The sequence below is a fragment of the Natator depressus genome, chromosome 18, assembly GCF_965152275.1.
Source record: "Natator depressus isolate rNatDep1 chromosome 18, rNatDep2.hap1, whole genome shotgun sequence".
Taxonomy (NCBI): Eukaryota; Metazoa; Chordata; order Testudines; family Cheloniidae; genus Natator; species Natator depressus.
Window position 1 is genome coordinate 5,784,947 of NC_134251.1, and position 21,325 is coordinate 5,806,271.

General features: G+C 53.7%; 1 protein-coding gene across 2 annotated transcripts in view; it reads left to right on the top strand.

Moving 5' to 3' along the window:
• The first annotated feature begins 773 nt into the window (after nucleotides 1-773).
• The window catches only part of FBLIM1 (filamin binding LIM protein 1), a 40,695-nt gene continuing 20,143 nt past the window's right edge, over nucleotides 774-21,325 (top strand). The window contains exons 1-4 of one of the 2 annotated variants that reach the window (XM_074975299.1): nucleotides 774-837; nucleotides 12,634-12,748; nucleotides 15,579-15,873; nucleotides 19,053-19,228. In XM_074975299.1, coding sequence (XP_074831400.1) covers nucleotides 15,594-15,873; nucleotides 19,053-19,228 — 456 coding nt within the window. In that variant the 5' untranslated portion in view covers nucleotides 774-837; nucleotides 12,634-12,748; nucleotides 15,579-15,593. Of the gene's footprint in view, nucleotides 838-987; nucleotides 1,064-12,633; nucleotides 12,749-15,578; nucleotides 15,874-19,052; nucleotides 19,229-21,325 lie in introns of those variants that run through there. The other variant, XM_074975301.1, reaches the window with a different exon arrangement.

The window sequence follows — 21,325 nt, forward strand, 5'->3', positions numbered from 1 at the left end:
ACACTGCATTATGGGAAGTTGAACCCATGCTCCCAGTCACCCCTGCGTGACTTGTTTCGGCCCCATGAGGCATTGTAAAACCTTCTCAAAACACCCTGTGCTACAGTGGTGATGAGTTACCCAGTGGGATAGCTACCCAAGTGCACTGCTCTCCGCATCAACACCAACGCTCCTAGTGAGGACGTGCACCGCAGGCACAAGGAGTGTAGTGTGGACGTGCACAAAGGATGGAATAACTGCAGGGACTGTATGTCTGTCACTTAGCCCGACATAATTTCAGAGTTTCAGAGTAGCAGCCATGTTAGTCTGTATCCTGCTATCTGTAAGTACTTCTGTTCTTTTTATAATTTCAGAGTGTAGAACTATCAGATCAATTAGGAATTGACTTAAAAGACAAACCGACATCAGCCTCCTTAAAACTGAAATACCTGTCCAGGGAGCCTCTGGCACCAACTGAACTGAAGCGGTTTAAAATCACACCTTTGTGCAACTTTCTCATGTAGATCTGCCCTTCGATCTTCTCCCCCTTACCCCCAGGTCTGCCCCAGTGAATAACCCTTGGAGCTTGCATGGACCCTTTTCTTTTCCACTCCCTGTCCAGCCCAGCCACGAAGCCCCCAAACCTCAGGGATTTAAAATGAAACGGATCCAAAGAGCGAAACAAAGGACTCCGGTGGCGAGGCAGCCCGAGGAGCGGTGGGAGGGAAGGAGCACGCTGGGGGGGGGGTCGGTGCAGGGGCCGGGGGGGGGCCGCACCGCGGGTGGGCAGGTGAAGGAAGGGCCGGCTAGTTTCCTGCGGGGCTGCGCAATTCCCCACGCAGCCGTTCACCTTTTATGGTAACGCGGCGGCTGCGGGGCGGCGTGCGAGGGGCAGGCTGCGGGGGGGAGGAAGGGGCGATGATGTCAGTGGGGCGGCTCTGCCACGGCTCCCCGACCCCCTGCGGGAGGCGCGGCCGGGCAGGAGCGCCAGGGGCCGCGGGCAGCCGTGCGCCGCGCAGGGGCCGGGGCTGGCGCACGCAGCCGCGCAGCCAGGAGGGACCCCGGGCAGCCGCCGCAGGCCCAGGTGAGGGGGAACAAGGGGAGCCGGGCTGGCTGGGGCGGGGCTTTGCTGCCCCTCGGCTGCCTCCCGGCGCTTGCAGGGGCGCGCCCCGAGCCGGAGCCGGAGCCGCAGGGCAGCCTGGCACCCCGAGCTGGGACCCAGCCGGCGGGCGAGGAGCGCAGCGGGCAGATGGAGAGGCCACGGGGTGGGGCTGGTCGGAGCGGGGCGGCCCGGGGGAACGCGCCCTCCCGTCTAGACTCTAGGAAAGGGGCCGGGCCAGGCGGAGTTGGGGGGTACCCGCCAGGGGGCTGTGTAGCCCCCCCGTCCCCCCCCAGAGCTGTGTTTATTGTAGGAGCCGTTTGTCTAACTCAGGGGTAGGCAACCTATGGCCCGCGGGCCGAGCTGATTTTCAGTGGCACTCACGCTGCCTGGGTCCTGGCCACTGCTCCGGCGGGCTCTGCATTCTAATTTAATTTTAAATGAAGCTTCTTAAACATTTTAAAAACCTTATTTACTTTACATACAACAATAGTTTAGTTCTATGTATAGACTTATAGAAAGAGACCTTCTAAAACGTTAAAATGTATCATTGGCACGCAAAACCTTAAATTAGAGTGAATAAATGAAGACTGGCACACCAGTTCTGAAAGGTGGCCGACCTCTGGTTTAACCCTTTGTTTTTCAGATCTGCTCATTGCCCCAGGGGATATTGCTGGAGTGACTGTGTGGGAGGGGAGGGGACGGGACAGGCTCCTGTCTAAGCGCCCCAGGACTTGGGGTGGGGGATGGCTGGGTGGCAAAGGGGGGCCCTGTCTCTAGGTGGCTGTTCTCTCCTAGCGGGAGGTGCTGGAGGGAGCGATGGGGGAGTGCAGGGGGCTCCCTACCTCTCCCCACAGGAGGCACTGTAGGTGATATTATGGGGTCACTGCTTGGGTGCAGCTCAAAGGTGATCCAATCCATTTCCCCCCAGCACACACATTGGTGAGGCAGAGATAGGAGCCATCTGTAATCCCCAACAGTGCTAGGCAGTGTTGGGATATGGGACAGCTGTTTTAAATGTGCTGTTAGATTAGCTAGATGCTGCGTCTCAGGGGGGCTCAGATGTCCCATTCCAGCCTGCATTGGAGGGGTTGCGGAAGGAGCTTGGGCTGTGGAGGAGATCTCAGCCTTGTTCGGCAGTTTCCTCACCAAGAGCCCTGTACAGAAACCCTTTGCCAGCCTCTCACCCAAAGGCCAATGTGCTTTGCAAATGAGCCACAGCTCTCAGCGCCCTGGAAGAAAGGTCCTGGCCCAGTGATTCTCAAACGTTTGTACTGGTGACCCCTTTCACATAGCAAGTCTCTGAGTGCGACCCCCCCCTTATAAATTAAAAACACTTTTTAATATATTTAACACCATTATAAATGCTGGAGGCAAAGCGGGGTTTGGGGTGGAGGCTGACAGCTCATGCCCCCCCCCATAATAACCTCATGACCCCTGGAGGGGTCCCAACCCCCAGTTTGAGAACCCCTGATCTAGCCCCATTTGGCAGCTGGGGAAACCAACAGGAAGAGTTGTCTAATCCCTTTCCCAAGGGTACATGGTGAGTTAGCGTCAGAGGCAGGAATAGAACCAGGGGGTAATGACTCCCAGTCCCCTGCTCTAACCTCCAGACATGCTGCTGCAAATGTTGTGAAGCGTGTGCCGACGGTGGGCTCTTGGGGGGCCTGTGTGTCTGAGCTTGGCTGTAAATGCTAAGAACTGATAACTGGGCAGGCTGAAGGGGGTGAAAAGCACCAGCTGTGCTGTAATAACTGCTCCTGGGGCACAATAGGCACTGGCTAGTGGACAGAAGACTGGCTTCCTTCCAAGGCTAGGGGGACCCCAGCAGAGCCAGCTCTCTTGCCAGTGAAGCCTCCTAAGGGAAGACACCCCTCTGTTGTTAATTGGGAGTCCCTGTTGGGTTGGAGACCGATAACCCATCCAATCACTGCAGCAGCTGCAGTGAGCCATTAGGCTGGGCTCTGCAGGCTCTCTCCCTCCACCCTTTAAGGGAGCTGATAACCTTATGACCCCCGGCCTGGCTGCTATCCGATTCCCCCGGGAGGAGGGGACTGTGAAGCCTGAAGAAGCCGTGAGCTCTGCAATGAGGAATGTAGCCAGCATGTGGTTCATATTCATCCCTGAGTTTTGCTGCGGTGCCCTTCATACTCTGTCCAGCCAGCCTAGCCGTTCAGTAGCCAAGGGGCAACTTGGCTTGTTAGGGAGAAATCTGATGGCCACCGAAGCTAGGTTTAAGAAGTAGCTGGGTGGAGGCTGGCCATGAGATAGTCTTCAATAACCTTAGTTTGCTTTCCACTGACTCTCCCCTAGGTAAGAACCACACCCTTCTTTCCCCCACCTTAATCAGGTGCTTAGTCACAGGAGCCTTGAACACACAACCACTGTGTAACTAATCTCTAGATAAGATACATATCTGGTGCCCATTGCCTTGGTATCTGAGCACCTCCCCCTGTTTAGGGGGTTTATCCTCACACATCACTGGAAGACCAGGCACACAGGGGGAGGGATAGCTCAGTGGTTTGACCATTGGCCTGCTAAACCCAGGATTGTGAGTTCAATCCTTAAGGGGGCCATTTAGGGATCTGGGGCAAAAATTGGGGATTGGTCCTGATTGGAGCAGGGGGTTGGACTAGATGATCTCCTGAGGTCCCTTTCAACCCTGATATTCTATGATTCTATGACTGTTATCTTCATTGTAGAGAGGGGAAACTAAGGTACAGATCCACTAAGAGATTTAGATGCTTAACTCCCACTGGCTTGGTCACACAGGCAGTCTGTAACAGAGCAAGGAATTGAACACTAGTCTCTCAAGTCCCAGGCTAGCACCCAAGCTGTTGGGTCATCCTTCCCAAGTTATTGGGGGTTTGTGTGATAAAATGTGCCCCTCACTGGTACCTCTCCTGTGCACATGGTATATCCTCCGTGAGGTGCTGGTATTTCAGCAGCAGGGAACGTGGCATGGTGGTTGGAGGGGAGGGATTCAGAATAAGAATTCGGGGGGCAGGTCTGTTTCCAGTCACACACAGATGCTTAGGCACCCTGATGCTGTGGTGATGGCTGCCAGTATGAGAACATGGGTAGACAGACTGTGGGTGGAGAGGGGCAATGGTAGGTTTTTAACGCTGGGGATCACGAGCACACAGGACCTCCCACGAGGATGTCGACTTGTATTGACTGACTCCCCCCTGAGGCTGAGCACAAGTATTTATCCCTGGTACCAGTGGGGATGAGTACACAGGCTCTTTCTGCTCTAGCTGCAGGGGCTAGTCCAGTATTATTGGAGCAGCTGACCACAGTCAGGCAAAATCATCACTTGTGCCCTGTTTATTCCTGAAAGGCAAAGCAGAAAAGTCTGGGGAGGCCCGAGTGTTTTGTTCCATTCCTCTGTAGCACACGGACTCTCGGTTTCCTTTGAGAATAAATGCCAGATGTAGTTTTGGCCCCTGGGGGCTGGGCTGGGCACTGTATAAACATGGTTCCAGATGAAGTGCTTTCCAGCGTAACTTGGGCAGTCAGTAAGGGAGGAGCCAAACAAGGTTAAAAAGAGCTTTAAAATCCAGCGCTCCGTCCTGTGTCCTCGGTGCTAGAACTGATTGGTGAACAGAACAGTTGTTATGACATAAAGGTGCTGCACATGGTGGTTGGGGTAGGCAGGCGCCCGAATGTCCTGTAGTCTGGGAATCAGTGAGTGGCCACCCTAGTGCTAGGCCCTATGGGATAGGAGCTTCAGGACTCCCAGAATGCACTGGTTTGCAACCAGCCATGGTTGCAAAGCACACTAGGTGTGGACGCACCAAAAGGGTTATGTCAATCAGGAACCTGCTAGACCATCAGAAGGACCAGTGGCACCACCAGCTGCTTCCTGCATCTGATGCCCCTGCCGTGGTTTCCGGGCTTAGCATAGGCTCATCCTGTGACAGAGCATAGTGGCTTTTAGGGGCTCGGAAAGGAGAAGCTTGTGGCCTGAGCCCCCTGCAGCCTGGCCTGGTAATGAGCTGGATGGGGGCAGGGGGAGCCTGTGCCACCTCCACGGGGACAGGGGTGCCTGGTCCATGCACTCCTGCCCCCTCCAGGCTGCAATGACAACTCCCTCCTGGGGAACCCTGGGGGCAGGGAGTGGAGCTGGATGTGGGACAGAGAGAGGAGAGCAGAGCAGGGCAGGGCGTAGGGGTTTCTATTCCATTGTTTGAGGTATTTTTTTTAACGTAAATGTACTAAAAAGAAATAAAACCACATATTTAATGGGTAACATGAACTAACCCGAAATTCTTCCCCCCAAATTGAAAATTTACAAAAGATAGAAAGAATTTCCAAGGGTTGATTGCTTGTCTGTCCGAAGCAGCTGGCCTGAGACCCCCAGCAGTGGAGCCCGAGGTTGGTCAGGTCTGGTAACAGCCAAAATGAAACCCAGTGGCCAGGAAGAGGGGAGATGGGGGCTTGTGCCTCTTTTACTGAGCTGGAAGCCTGGGTGCGGTTACAGGAACATGGCTGTTGTCAGGCTGGATCAGAACCAAGGTCCATCTAGCCCCGGGTGCTGCTTCCAACAGTGGCCAGCAGCCGACGTGAGATAATCTGCTCCTCACTTAGTCTCATCCTGGTCTCCAATAGCTGGAGCAGAGGTGGGCAAACTACGGCCCATGGGCCATATCCCTGATATGTCCTTCCTGGCCCCTGAGCTCCCGGCCAGGGAGACTAGCCCCCGAGTGTCCCCCCTCCCCCGCAGGTATGCCGCCGCATGGGCAGCGCGGTTTGCGCCCACCCACCTCCCGGCTTTCCAACAGGCCTGTCCTGCTGCCCTGAGCAGCAAGGTAAGGGGAGGGGGCGGGGGTTGGATAAGGGGCAGGAGGTCCTGGGGGGCAGTCAGGGGACAGGAGGTGGTTGGATGGGGCAGAGGTTCGTGGGGGGAGTGGGTTGGATAGGGGGTGGGGGGACGGGGGGGGGGACAGGGAGCGGGGGGGGTTGGACAGGGGGTGGGGTCCTGGGGGGGCAGTTAGGGATGGGGGTCACGGGAGGGGGCGGTCAGGGGACAAGGAGTGTGGGGGAGTTGGATGGGTCGGGGGTCTCGGGGGGCCTGTCGGGGGTGGGGGTGTGGATAGGGGACAAGGAGCAGGGGGGGTTGGATGGGGGTGGGGCCCCAGGGGGGCAGTTAGGGGTGGGGGGTCCCGGGAGGGGGCGGTCAGGGGACAAGGAGCTGGGGGGATTGGATGGGTCAGGGGTTCTGAGGGGGGCAGTCAGGGGGTGGGAAGTGGGAGGGGGGCGGATAGGGGGCAGGGGCCAGGCTGTTTGGGGAGGCACAGCCTTCCCTACCCGGCCCTCCATACTGTTTCGCAACCCCGATGTGGCCCTCTGGCCAAAAAGTTTGCCCACCCCTGAGCTAGAGATTGGTTTGGAGCTCTGTCCACACAGCCAGATGGCGCTATGGAGCGGGAGTTGTGCGTGCCCTGTGTCCCATGCTAGTTCCCCATCTCGTGGGGCTGGCTCGCTCTCCTGCCGCTGAGGGGAAGGTGATTCCTGGGGGCCAGGCCAGCCAAAAAAGACCCTAGGACCCTGCTCCAGCCTGAGCCCGGATGTTTACACAGCAATGGAACAGCCCACGAGCCCGAGTCGGCTAGCACAGGCCAGCTGCGAGTGTCTAGTTGCTGTTTAGACATACCCTCTGTGTCTCAGCCCTCCTCTTAGTAAATGCAGGGAATCCCTCCTGTGGGGGGTGATGGGCATATTAAGCAGCGCACCGTGCATGTCAGATGTCCCGATTTTATAGGGACAATCCTGATTTTGGAGGCTTTTTCTATATAGGCACCTATTACCCCCCCACACACACCCCCTGTCCTGATTTTTTTACACTTGCTATCTGTCACCCTAGATGCGCTCAGTGAGACCCTGGGGGAAGGCAGAGTAGCGGCTTGCACCTGGGTTTGCTATATCCCAGATGAGGGCCCTAAATATGGGGCTGTTGGCTCTTCTGGGGTGTCTCACTCTTGTTTTTGTGACCCAGAACTTGGAAGATCTCATTTTCATTCCCAAGCAAAACAAAAACAATTTTGGAAACCTCAGCACGTTATGTAAGATGGGTGGTTGTTTATTTTCCAGCAAGCCCTAGCGCTGCGAGCCATCAATTCTCGTTGCTTTCAGCGGGTGCTGTGGGCAGCCAGGGTGGGGCCCACACAAAGGTGAAGGCCCCAACTTTCAAACAAGTCCAATGACTCTTGGTGCTTCACTTCTGGGATGCCTGACTTGAGGCTCCTTAGGGCTGGTGAGCACCCAGCACTCCAGCTAGAGCTAATGGGCGTGCCTCTGAAAAATCAGCCCCAAGGTGTCTCCTATTGGACACCAGGAATCGGTGGCTACCCTAGAAAATGTTGGCAAAGTGGTTGACCCAAAACTGCTGTGGCACAGCTGGGATTAGAACTCAGAGTTCCTGTCTCCCAGTCCTGTGCACAGGCCAGTCAGATGGGAGAAGGAGGACAGCAAAACGGTCAAACCTGCGTCAGTGCCCAGGCTTACGGTGCAGTGTAGATGTACTCTGAGTGTAGCGTTCGCCCATATGACGGAGATCCAACTGACCCTCAAGAAAAGCTTGGCTTGCTGTGCTAGGATCAAAGTACCTGGCAGCATCCAAGCGGCGCAGAGGTTGAGCCGTCTGCACAGCTGTCGACATCTGCCAAGCAGAGACTCTCTTCCCCAGTGTTTAAGGAAATGTGTGTGTTTCCTTCTTAAGAAACTCAATTTAATCATTTCCCCTGAGAGAAATTCCTGTGGCATGTGAATAAAAACAAACTGGCCTAAATTCCCTTCCCACCCGTTCCGACTGCAGGGAATAGAGCTGATGTGTTGGCTGCAAAGGGGCAGGAGTGCAGTGGGCACGTTTGCTTCCTTGCTTTTAAGCAGGGGCATACATTGAGCCAAGAAGGAGGGAATTTGGCTTTAAAAAAATCCCTGGATTATGTTGTGTATAAAAACACACATGATGTATGTGTGCGTGTGCGCGTTGTGGTTATCTTCAAACAAATCTGAAAAAGCCTTTGTCATCTCTGGATTATTTACTAAATTTGGGGAGGCTGGTAATCATTCCACAGCACCCTCTTTACAAGCACCCTTTAAATAGGAGCATAACTTACTTCCAGTTTAAGGCCCCTTTACTGCAGTCAAGCAGTGTAAAGGGGCCTTAGATCTGAGGTGCCCAGCATGAGACACCTAGGTCTGACTTTCAGAGGTGTTCACCAGCTGCAGCTCCCAGTGACTCGGCTGTTGGTCCTCAGATGCTCTGGAAATTGGGTCAGAAGTGTCTGAAGTTGGGCCACCGAAATTGGAGGGACCCTTGAAAATTCAGGCCTCTAAAACTAGTGATGAACCAAACCTGGAACCTTGCATCCACATCCCTGTGGAATTTCCATGTGTGCATTTGGAGTCAAATCCTTGGCTCCAAGCCCACTCTTATCTGGTGTCCAGGTTGGAGCCAAAAAGACCCGTTTTCCAGTTCTGTGACTACAATGCATCTGGGAAGGATTTCAGCCATTCAGCCATTTTAGGCTGAGTTGCATCAGCTGCTGAGAAGGTCTGTGCCATTGAGCATGAACCTGACCCCTAGCCTTGGGCCTCAGGCCCTGAACTGGAGTCCATTGCTAGCATGGGTCTGGACACTGTCTCTTTGGCCCCTCACTTATCCTATAAAACGGCCATCTAATTCAGTAACTGTAACAAGCTTTGGGCTGAGGGGGGAATACATCAACCTGTCCTCTTTATGATGCTGCTTGGTAAAGGCCAGACAGACCTTTCCCTGTCTTTTTATTAATTCTTGATCCCACTGTGGGACTTGCTACAGACTAGCAGAGATGACTAGCTGTCTGATCAAAGATAATCCCGTGAGTCCGAACCACCCTCCCTCCCTGCCATCTGTCCCCCTGTGGCTAAAGGATCCTGGCATCAGAACAAAGTGCTGATGAATTTTACCGCATGTAGCTGTGAAATGGAGCTTCTGTAACACAGTTTAACTGTTCCCAGGCCAGCAAACTTAGGGTCCAGTGTTCAGGGGATTTGCTCCTTGGATCAGTGCACCTCTAGGTCACTGGTTCAAGTCTAGCTCGGGTAGGTAGTGACTGAAAGTCTTCACCATCTGATGGTTGCGTGGTGGCCCCTATGTGAAATGAGTGACTGGTTTTGGCCCAGTTCATGGTAGACCAGTGTCTGTCCAGAGATACCATAGCTGGTGCTGATCGGCCCGTGGCTGGCAGAGAACCTGAGGGTTTAGTGGATATGGACAGTCACTCAGCCGCATGGCGATGGGCATGGTACCAATACGCAGAGCTCTCCTTTTGCCCATCAGAGTGGCTCTGAGGGGCGAGACACGTTGGGAGCGGAGGGTCATTCTCCAGGCACCGGGGAGTGAGGGAGATGTGGGAAACTCCTCTTGGATCCTTCAGGGAAGTGCTCAATCTCTGGCCTTGCTGATGGGCTGGGGCGAGCAGGGGTGGGAGGAGGCTGGAGTCCCACAGCTCCAATAGGTTTTTCCCCTCTAGCTGCTCCCCTTACAATTAGCTTTTGGGAAAGGTGCCCACAATACACAGGGTCTTCCTGCCAATACTCCAAAGACACCCATCTTCGGCTGGCCGTAGAGGACCCTGCAGGGAAGAGGGGGGAGCTGAGGTCCTGGATACGCCCCACCAGGGCGTGGCGGGAGAGGGGGTAGGGAAATAGAGACCTGAAGGTACCTTGGAGCCAAGCCAGCTGTGAGCCGAGGAGCTGGCTCGGCTTTCTGATCCAGAATGTGAGCCAGGCCATGGGAGCTTGGCTCCACACGTGTGAACCAGAGAATCCATGGAGAGGTGGCCAGGATGGATGCCAGCGTACGTGCGCAGGCTTGGCTCACTCCCCATCCAGAGAAGGAGCCAGAGCCAAGCTGCAGGTTTTATCCAGGCCCCCCCAGGCGGCTAGGTAAGAGAGCTAACAGCCTGCAGTTCCACTAATCCCTAACCCTGGGCCTCTGGGCTGGAAGGCTGTACAGACCCCAAGCCTTTCATCTTTCCCACCACAGCCACAGGGGGATTGTAAGTGTGGAGCGTGGAGGTTTCTGCCCTGTTCTCTCTACCTGGAAAATGACTTCCTACCCTGGGAACAGCCCCGGACTTACTGGAAATGTTTTAAGGAGGCTTGTCCACCAGTCCCCCTGTGGGATTGCGGGCAAGTGGCTTCTTCTCTCTGTTGGTGTCCCCCTCTGTAAAATACGGGTGGTGCTGTTTGCCCGTCTCCCAGGGGCACGGTGGTTTAATTTGTGCGTCAGGGTGCTGTGAGATGCATGGACGGAAGCTGCTAGAGACGGGCAGGGGATTCTAAGGGCCGTGCCAAGGGCACTGGATCTTTCCTGTTAAGGCAGCGCAATGGGGCAGTTCCCTCTTCTGTGGGCCTGGTTGCATGGCCACCTCAACCCCCGCAGTCTGCTCCTCACAGCTCTCCCGGCAAGGGCTGGGAGTTCAGGTGGACAGCTCCACAGCTGCCCTGTGCCTTTTTACCCAGGGAGGGTGTGTGTGGTCTAGCGGTTAGAGCAGGGGCCTGGCAGTGAGACTTCCTGAGTTTCACTCCCAGCCTTGCTGCTGACAGCAGTGTGATCTTGCCCAAGTCGCATCCCTTCTCTAGGCCTGTTTCCCCATCTGTAAAAGGTAAAAAATACATTCTGACTTCAGCGAGTTGGGCGGGAGGGAGGCCTAATTAATTAGTTTGTGAAAGGATCTGAGATTCTCCAGTGTGAGATGCCAAGAAAGTACACATCATTCTCTGTTTAATTACACCTTGATCCCGCAGCCACAGATAAATGCGCCTGTTCACAGGTGTTCAGTTACTCTGGGGCGTAAGTATTTGCAGGATCGGTGCCCTAGTTCCTCCAGAGAGTGCTGGTAGGGTCTATGGTCCCAATCCGCCCATCCTGATTCCAGCTCATCCTGCTTCCTGAAACAGATCTGCCAAACCGGGCCCTGTCCCAACAGTTCTTCAATACGTGCAGGAAAGGAACAGGGGGATTATGTTGTCTTGGGTTTTTTTTTCTTTTGAGTGAAGATAAAGGAGAGGAAACATGAGAGGTGATATTAAAATATAAAACACTGGTGGACAAAGGGCTTGTTTAAAGCCCATTAAAGGAGCCAAGTGCAGAGCTAGGGGCCTCCTGCCGTGGCCCGGTGTGACACATGGCTTGCACATGCATGGCTCCGCAGCACGTATGGTCTGTATAGTCACCTGCTGCTCAGAGGTTCCCCAGGCATGGTGAAGAGGGGGAGGGGGATTCTGCCTTAAAGGGACATGATCCAGATAAACAGGCAAAGCTTTAAAACAACTTGACGATGCCTGAGATGGCTCAGACTAGAATCAACCCCCCACGTCCCGCCCTGAGCCCCACGCCATGGAACCAGCAATTCCCAGTTTACTTTCCATCTGGGATGCTGGTGGGCTGCTCTTCTGTGCTTGGCTCTGCTTGAAGCCGTGCGTGAGCCGTGCGCGCTCACTGGAGCATCCCGTCCGCCTCGGGTGAAGGCTGGGCCTCCTCCAGATTAACGAGCCTGCTATGGCCTTGGCTCAGAGGGTCCTCGCTGCTGCTGAGGAGCATCCTGTTACAAGTGAGATTAGACTGTCCATCTCTCCTGGGCTGCCCTTTCTTCTTCTCAGCTCCAGTTGTTCTGAGTCAGTTCTAATGAGGAAGGTTTACATTCGAATTTGACTTGCAGAGGGCTTGTGCCTATGCTCTGCTTCTTTACAGGGGATGAAGAAACCCCGACTGGGTTTTATTTAAGGCCCCAGCACCCCCATTTGTGTTTAACGTTAGAAAGTCTATCCATGTTTAGCCTAGACGTCTTCATGGTGGCTGGAGTATAGGGGGACCTGATGTCCTGATTTTATATGGACAGACCCGATATTTGGGGCTTTTTTTTATATATATATATAGGCACCTATTACCGATTGTTCCCCCTTGCTGTCTGGTCACCCTACTGGAGTTGGAGTGAAATGAGGACATTGTAAGAGTGAAGAAAGCTCTCGAGAAGAGAGGACTTTTCAAAGGACTCTTTAAAACACACTCTGTTTTCGCTAACATTTGTTTCGTGTATATGCACAATTAGCACTTTGGAGAAAGGAAGCTGTGGTTAAAAATGTGATCCCTCTACTCCTCAAATTAAAGTCCAGCCTTTGAGATGTCCAACAGACCCTCCAGAACAAAACTGTTTTGGGCTTTCTTTTTCTTTTTCCATAATAAAGGCAAAAATTCCAATTAAAAACTATTTCCGTAAGTCATCTACAAGTCCCACCCACTCCCCTTATTATTGAAATTAATAACATAAAATAACTAAATCCTGAAACTATTATAACTCTCTTTATACAGAACTGAATGTCCCTTTAATTCTCCTTGTGGGATGTCATCCATTTTGAAATAGGATTCTAGAGTACACCGGTCCCGTTAACATTAGGTCCATCTCTTCTGAGGCAGCTTACATGGTTCATAAGCATCAGGGCTGGGATTTCTGTTCACATCTGCCCAGCACTGATTATAACTGGCTGTGCCTTTTCCCTGACAGGCTCTGTTCTGGGCTGATCACAGCCCCTACTGACCTCACTGCTCCTAGTGCCTGCTGGGAAGGCAGCTGCTTCAGGAGAGGGATTTTGCCAACTTGTCAGAGGAAAGTAAACTTGGTAAGAAACTAAAAATGTATTTCAAATCCTGCTCCGTGTGGTTAGCAGAACGTCCGTCTGAGTTGGCTAAGGTGGCTAGCTGTATTTTTGAAATATGTAGGCCAGGTTCTGGCCCCGACTTTTGCTGTCTTCGGCCACTCCAGCCATGCAAAGCAGAGGGAAAACCAGAAGAAGCAGGTACCTAGGCATTCACCTTGACTACTGGCAAGTCACTGATTCTCTGTCTTGCGTCTCCATGTTAATAATGCCATATGAGAGGTACAAGGTGGTCTTACGAGACTCTGCATTTCCCTAGTGCTCTTCACTGGGGATCTCAAAGCAGTATCCAAAAAAACACTAGTGAATTGAGCCTCACAGGTCTCTCTCCATGAGATGGTAAGTATCATTCCCCCATTTTACAAATGTGGAAACTGAGGCATAGATGGGTGGGGCAGGGGGAAGGGACTTGCCCAAGGTCACACAGAGAGTCCAGAGCTGGGAAGAGAGTCCAGCTCTCTTGACATCTTGCCTTTTAGCCCTTGGCCTCTGCTGCCTCTCTCTTGTGAATCACATTTTGCTGCTCAGGTGAAAGGTGCTCTAGAGATGCAAAGTCTCCAGCTTACCTGTTCCAGCACTTGGGGCCACCCATGTGCTCCTGAAGATCACTGGAAGAGGAGGCTTGTGTGGGTGAAAGAGCTCCTACGCTGTAGCCAAGCTATCAGCCCAGTCAACAAAGGAGCCTTTCATCACATTGCCTGCTCGCTATTTGATCTTCCAAGGGCTGAATTTCCTTTGGAGATCTAAAGAAAAATTCCCCCACCCTTTCTGTGCACTTACTGTATCAGTGCACTGAATAAACCTGGCTGAGAAATCGGTTTTCATAAGAGCAGGCCTCCCCATGTTGCCATGGCTCTGCCTTCCCCTCCATCACGCAGCCTTGCTGGTTTCAGTTGCCTCTGATTAGATGCGATGGCTTATCCTCTCGTTAACGCATGGGGATCGATTTCCAGCACAGCATGCAAGGGGGATTTAGCTCAATGGCTTCCGACGATGGCGGTGGCTTTATCCCCAAATATTGTGCTGAAAAGCTCACTGTGTAAGTTTCTTCCGCAGCCCCTGCCCAGTGAGGGGGATGCTGGGTCTCACGGTAATTTACAACAATACGGATTAGTCTAATTGAAGAGCCATCTGCTGCCCCACCTCTCACCAGGGACGCTGATATCAGCAGGACTGAAGCTGCTGGCTCTCAGGGCAGCATAATCCCAAGGATGGGCTGTTCATGTCAAGGCCCCCCTGCTTTAGAATGCTCCCCTTGTCAATGGGAGCCAGGGCCCTCAGTACCATCCTTCTGAGCAAGGTTAAGAACTTGTGTCCCTTTTGGGATGGCAGCATGGTTCAGGAGACCTGGGTTCTGTTCCTTGCTCTGACACTGACCTGCTGGGTTAACTTGGGCAAGTCACTTCCCAGCTCTGTGCCTCAGTTTCCCCACCTGGGAAGCAGGGGTAATGATACTTGTCCTCCTTTGTAACGTGTCCGCTCTCTAAAGATCTAAAGAGGAAAAGCACAATGTAACTACTAAGTGTCGTTACTATTCCTTACGTAAATCTACATTAAAAGACCATTAAGATTGCAGAGTGAAGCACTTAGAAGTCAAGAAATGCCAGTGTGAAGGCTGCCCACATAACCTTAACTCTGCTCCTTGTGCAAATGCATCATGCTACAGCCTCTAGTAATAGATACTTATTTCCATAGGACACTTGACTCATTTAGGGCCTGATCCAAGCCCACTGGAGTAAATGAGAGCAGGATGGACAGTGCACAGTGAATGAGGGTGCTGCTCAATATTTAATTTTTACTCTCAACAGTAAGCCCACTGTATCATTTGGGTCCAACGTGCATATCTTACGTTACTAATTTCTGGTCAATACTGAGCTCAGCTGGATTTGAACTAGTGACTTTGCAGTACCAAAAAACAAACAAACCCCACAGTGGGGCCTAGTACAAATGCCCTGAGACATCCACTCCCCTTGTTTATGAGGTCATGGGGCCTTGGTGCCTGCGTATTAGGCATTCAGAGGCCTTTGAGTTTCAGGGCTGTAGAAGGGAACATCAATTATAATAATAGCCTGTCCATCTCTCTAACACTTTCCCTCTGAGTATCTCAAAGGGATTTACACGAATTAAGTCTCGTGCTGCCCTGTGAAGTAGATCGGTGTCGTCATCTCCATTTTACAGGTGGGGAAACTGAGGCACGGGGACCTGCTTGAAAATGGGTGCAGAACAGAAACCGGCCCTTACCCTGCTTTCATGACCAAGCTTCTTTCTCAGTAATAACAACTGTCTATAGAGAAGGGAGACGGGGACAGTGAGGAATGTGGTCTTTGCACCTGGTTTGTTGAGAGACCCTACGCCGGGACCCTGGCAGCACTTTGCTATTCAAACATTTTGCTAGACTCCCTTTGGAGTCACAGGCTAGTTTATTGGATCTCGTTCTGCACGGGTTGGTTGTTTGTTTTTTCTGATTTTCCTTTCCAGGAAAGAAGACTTTGAACGCCAGGGTGTGCGCAGCGTAATAGCGCTGTGTGTGCACCCACCAAAGAGGAAATCATCACCTCAGGAGCAGCTGGGCATTGCCTCCAGCAGCTACCCCTGCACACATGCCTTAGGTTGCTGGGAACAGGAGAAGCTCAGCATGGGAGGGGCTTGTCTGGGGGCGGCTCTGGGTTCACGTGGTGTGGGAGTTAGGCCGGGCCGTGTGGAATGCTCCCCTGGAAGAGAGAGACCAGAGAGCATCTGGAGAAGTAGAGAGAGCCATTCCTGGCTTTGTTTTCATTGCCTCTGTTCCTTGCAGAGTCCCCGATTGAAGATGCTGTCTGGGAAGGTGGAGAAGAGGATTGCTTCCTCCGTATACATTACCCTGGCCCCTCCCAGGAGGGACACGGTCATCCAGGGAGGTGTAAAGCCAGAGGTGCATCAGCCGAGCTCAGACCATCCAAAGGAGGCTACAAAATCTGATGGGACCCACCAGCCCCAAGTGTCACCACCAAAGAAATTGTCCAACAGCAGCCGCCAGGCTGGCAAGCAGAGCAGCAGGACGCTGGGCAGTGCTGGGCACTCGTCTGGAGTGGTGGGCTTGTCCAATGGAGGTAAGATGAATGCAGTGGATAGACTGCAGTGCAGTGCACTGTGTTCATATAGCAAGCTGCACAGGCCTGTGAAGGCTTCAGAGGGAGAGTGGGTCGTCATTGACTAGAAACGGGCTCCCGCTGCACAGCTGGGATCCAGAGCTGGGTTCCAAACAACCCTGCATTCAGGAAGGTTGAGTTCAGAGTCTTGGGAAATGGCCTCATTCCCAGCAGGATGGTTTCCTGCCTGAGGGCCTGGGAGGCTCTGTGCCGGGGAGGGGGGGGGGTGCGGGGAGTGAGCCGCCGCTGGGAGGCAGGACAGGTGGTGGTCTTGTGTGGGGCAAGTTCCTGCCTGAGCCCGAGTCTATTCCCCTGGCCTGTGCTCCCAATGTGACCCGTCATCCCCCTGCTGCTGTTCCTTGCTTCGAGCTTGCAAGCAGGTTGTGTCGGGAGTGCAGGACAGGAGCAGGGAGGCTGGCCAGCTGGCAGCCCCAGCAGTGGAAGTGAATTAGCTCCTAGGAGTCCTAGGGGGTAAATCGCCATTTGGGCTGGGGGGCTAGCGAGCCGAACAGGACGGGGCAAGACACCTGCTTGGAAGAGGGAACAGAAAACGGAGGCAAGACCGTTCCCCTTCGGTGTGTCAGTGCAGATCGCTGGGGCAGAGAACAAGGTGGAGGGGCTGAGCCCCGAGTCTTCCCATTGACTTCAGGGGGCTTTGCATCCGGCCCTCAGCACTCACGGGACATGCTAGCAGTGGCTTCCCAAGTTTGGTCCCACTCGGCTGGGTACGTCCTCGGGCGGCTCGCCCAAGCCTCTGCCTCTGCTGTGGCAGCCACGCTGCTGTTTTTAGTGTGCTGGCACTTGTCTGTGTAGCCGGGTGGGAAGCCCGCTCCTAGCTGCTATGCAGACAGACTCTGAACAGCCACAGAACTCCCCTGGGACCAGGATCAGGGCTGCCAGAGGGAAAGGGGGTTTAATTTCCTTGAACATTGAAATGCATGAGTTCAAGGTCCCCAGCCCATCTCCCTCACACCCAGCCCCCAGCTGGTGACTGACAATGAGCCTTCCCAGTCGCTCCCATCGTCCTGGCTGCCATCTGCTTTCTGTCACTGATCGGTTATCAGCACTGTTTGCAGCCACCAGCCGGGCTGCCTGCTGCATGGTAAAGGCAGTTTGCTTTGTGGGCAGGTTGTGTGTTGGTTGCAAGTCAAACAAACAGCAGGAGAGGAGATTTATTAGGGCCTTTGCTGAGAAGGAAGCTAACAATTAGACTTTGCCCCCCCTCAACCTACCTGTGCTCCCAAGCTCGAGAGACATTTTCCTTTGAATAAAATAGTGGATTCTTTGGGGGAAGGCCTTCGTTTCCCCCAAACAAGCCATGGCCCCATGCAGCACAGGAGTGGGAATGCACAATCAAAGCCCAGCTCAGCACAGCACACCCCTTCCCCCTCAGTATCTCCAGGTAAAAATGCAGTGGGCACCAGCACAGAAACCAGTGGGGTTCGTTCACCCATGTCTCCCCAGGGCAAACGTATCGCTGAAGTTCCTGTTCCGAGCGCCCTGGTAATGCGAGGCCCCTCCCAACTGGGCACAGCTGGGCACTCTTGTTAAACAACCCATGGGCACACATGACACACCTGCCGCACACAGTCTGAGAAACATGCCCACCAGTCACTACCCCACGAAGTCAGCCCAGCTGCTCCACCTCCCAGCTAGGTACGCGGGCTGCTCACGTTCCTCCCATCCTGCTCCTGCCACCTCTCACTCCTGCCACGCTCCTAGCAGCTCGGTCCCCTGCCAGCAGCCTGCAAGCACCTGTCCAAAATTCCCTCTGGCTTTGGGAAGTACGTTTTTCAAGACCTGTCCACAAAGAGGCCATGTGGGGCAGTGGGACCAGAACCAGGACACGCAGGCCTCTCCTGCTTGATCTAAAGGAGAGCTCAGTTAGCTGGAGCACAGGCCGCCACTGCTGGAGCTGTAGGATCACCTCCATTAGCCCTCAGCAGTGGCCTGGCATATGTCCTCTCCGAGGGTGGCATGTGCATTGCCAAGAGCACGTGCTGAGGACGCACTACAAGGCTGCAGTATTGATGGTGCAGGTTCAGTGATGCTGGGGCTAATGCTGCTTCAGACACAGAGGAGAGATCAGCTAATCCCCAAAACCCCTCGATGCCCCAGCAAAATGTCCGGGGCGCCAGAGCCATCACTGGCTGGGACTAGTTCTGATTCCTTCACTGGAGCTGCACTGACTTACCTCAGTTGAGGGGCAAAGGGACTGGGATCCCACCCAGCCTTTACAAAACCAAACCCTGACCGATGAGCAAGATCAAACCCACACCTGGTGGCGCCAATCCGGCATAAGTAACCAGAAAACCTGGTACCCAGCCATGGCCAGCCTGGGGCTGCAGAAACGCTTGCACCCTTTCCTGGAGTGTTTTCTTTTATGCTTTAATGAGCATTTGTTTCCTCTTGATCCCAGCAGAGGGGCCTTGTTTTCTAGATGCTGGCTCCTAGCTTTGACGTGCAGCAGGAGCGGAGCTGTGATGAACACATGCTCTATGCAGGGGAACTTACTTCGTTACTTTTCTCAAGCCAATTATCCAACACCACTAATGCTCCTGGGGGGGGGGTGCTTTTACAAGAGCAGGACTCTCCCTTAGTAATTATCAACTTTGTTAATTTCATCCCAACAGAGATAAGAATGGGCCCTTCAGCTCTGGGTTAGAAGTGGTTTCATCACCCAGGGCACCCTTGGTGTCACTGCTGCCTGGGGACTGTTGAATGCGAGACACTTGAGGACCATCCAAGAATCCTGGGAAACTTGACCAGCACCAAGGCCTGGGTCAAGGGGGGCTTCCAAACACGGCTTTCCCCTCTGCTGCATGGAAGTGGAGGCCATCTGCCTGCCCCTGTGGAGGCATCCGTGTGTCTAAGGCCAAGGTGGGAGGAAGGGGGAGATTGGGCAGGCCAGCCAGGAGATGAGTGGGGCAGGGCTGGGACACACACACACTATGAACACACACGCCTGCCAGCCCCAGGGGTAGGTAAGGGATTTTAATCTCCCAGGCTGACAGTCTGGCCCTGTTCAACCTGGTGTGATTCAGTCTGAGTTAGACCCTCAGGACCCTCTCGCTCAGCATGTGAGTTCCTTATACACCCTACTTCATGCCAGACTCTAGCATTGTCTTTGCTTGTTTCAGGTTTCTCCTCCTTTCCTCATCCTATCCTCCCTGACGTTTCCACAGGCTCGGACCCAGAGAGCCCCCTGCCGTCTCCTCCGCCGTATCTTCTGTCCGATGAACTTAACGCCCCATCAGTGGAGACGCTTTGCCCCGATCTGCAGAAGCTGCACATGAGCTTACCTGTGAGCCGGCAGGTATTGATGGAAGGTTGGAGGAGGCGGTTTCGTGTCATGGCTCACCTGGATGTTTTTAGTCTTGGTGCCCAAAGAACAACATTGAGAACCCAGCGGGAGGGCCGGTTGGTGGTCACATCACTCACTTGGGAGACCTGGGGACAAGCCCCTGCTCTGCCACAGACTTCTTGGGTGACCTGGGGCAAGTCACTTAGCCTCTATGGGCCCCAGGTACCCCATCTGTAGAATGGGGATAATAGTCCTGCCCTGCCACACCGAGGCATTGTGAGGACACATGCTGTGGACTGTGAGATGCACAAATATTGTGAGCTGCTAGGAGCATATGGCAATGGCGTGTGAGTCATTACACTAGAGATGCTTCAGTGTGTAAGCTGATTGGCTGGGAGGCTCAGGGAGGAATTTCCCCCTTCTCCCTTGTGTATGTTTGAACAGCTGTTCTGTCTAATCTGTTACAACTCCTAGCTACCCTAGTGCTGAGTCTGCTCTCCAGGGGGGTGGAGTTGAGATCTGAACCTCGTGGCTGGGCCTTGTTACGCCGGGTTAGTGCCAGAGCTATCTGTGGAGAATCAGGCCCCTAAGCTTCACCCGCCGGCTTTGCAGAGGTCCAGAGAGCTTGGGCCCCTCTCTTTGCACTGCCAAAGGCCTGACGCTGGCCCAGCCTGTGGTTTAATGGCAGATGCTCTGTGGAGAAGCCCGCGTGTGTGTCCACAAAACAGAAGCGCCAGAAAGCCGACCTTCTGGTGGTTTCACTCACGTTCAGCTAAATCAGCCCAAATTCTGCAGTAGGGGGAGGAGCCTCCAGTCACCTCAGCCCAGACCCTTTGGAACCGAGCGCCACAAAGGTGTCTTCACGCTGAAGGGAGAGCGCTTCATCGCGGCTTTGTGCTGCCCGCTCTCTGGGGAGGACGTACTACCCCCAGGAGCGTGCAGCATTGCCGGGGATCAAGGCCCAGCATAGCTGCCTGCGCTGCGGTTGGTACTCGGGGGCGTCGGCAGAGCTGTGAGTGGAACAGTAGGGGACTGGGTCGGGTTGGGGGGAGGGATAGCTCAGTGGTTTGAGCATTGGCCTGCTAAACCCAGGGTTGTGAGTTCAATCCTTGAGGGAGCCAGTTAGGGATTTAGAGCAAAAATTGGGGATTGGTCCTGCTTTGAGCAGGGGTTGGACTAGATGACCTCCTGAGGTCCCTTCCAACCCTGATATTCTATGATTCTATGACTGAGGGACGTCCAACCTGCGCTGTTCTTGGCTTAATCCAGTCCCTTGCTTTCATCAGCACTAAATTCAAGTCACAAATTTTGTCCAGATCCCTCCCAGCCTAACATCTTACCAGAGACGACCCACTTGTTCCTCTGATAAACCCCAGAAGATTTGCCTTGCAGCTGTGCTGAGTTGGCAGACCCAGCCTTCGCCCGCAGGGTAATAGCAACCATCTCTCATTGGAAGATATGGGTCTTGTGCTGCTCATTAAACTCCCTGGCTCTGAAGACCTGAGCGTATCCCTGCTAATGGGGGAGCTATTTCTTCCCCCATACAGGTCCAGTCAGCTGCATATTCATGTCCTTCCCCCCTTCCCTCCCCGTCTTGGGCAGTGAAATTGCCCAAAAATAACAGTGCCTGAAGGATGCGGCTGTTTAGTGTGATTCTGTCATGGGGCGCTCTCTGCCATCTCTCTTTGTGGCTAAGCAATCACCTGTCCCTCTCCTGGGCACCCGAGGCAGAGAGCAGCCGGCTCCTTCTCTCCAGTCAGTGAACATACTGCTTCTGCCATCCCAAGCTCCTGGATTCCTATCTCACGGTGGATCATAGAATCATAGAATATCAGGGTTGGAAGGGACCTCAGGAGGTCATCTAGTCCAACCCCCTGCTCAAAGCAGGACCGATTCCCCAATTAAATCATCCCAGCCAGGGCTTTGTCAAGCATGACCTTAACAACTTCTAAGGAAGGAGATTCCACCACCTCCCTAGGTAACGCATTCCAGTGTTTCACCACCCTCCTAGAGAAAAAGTTTTTCCTAATATCCAACCTAAAATCTCTCCCACTGCAACTAGAGATCATTACTCCTTGTTCTGTCATCTGCTACCACTGAGAACAGTCT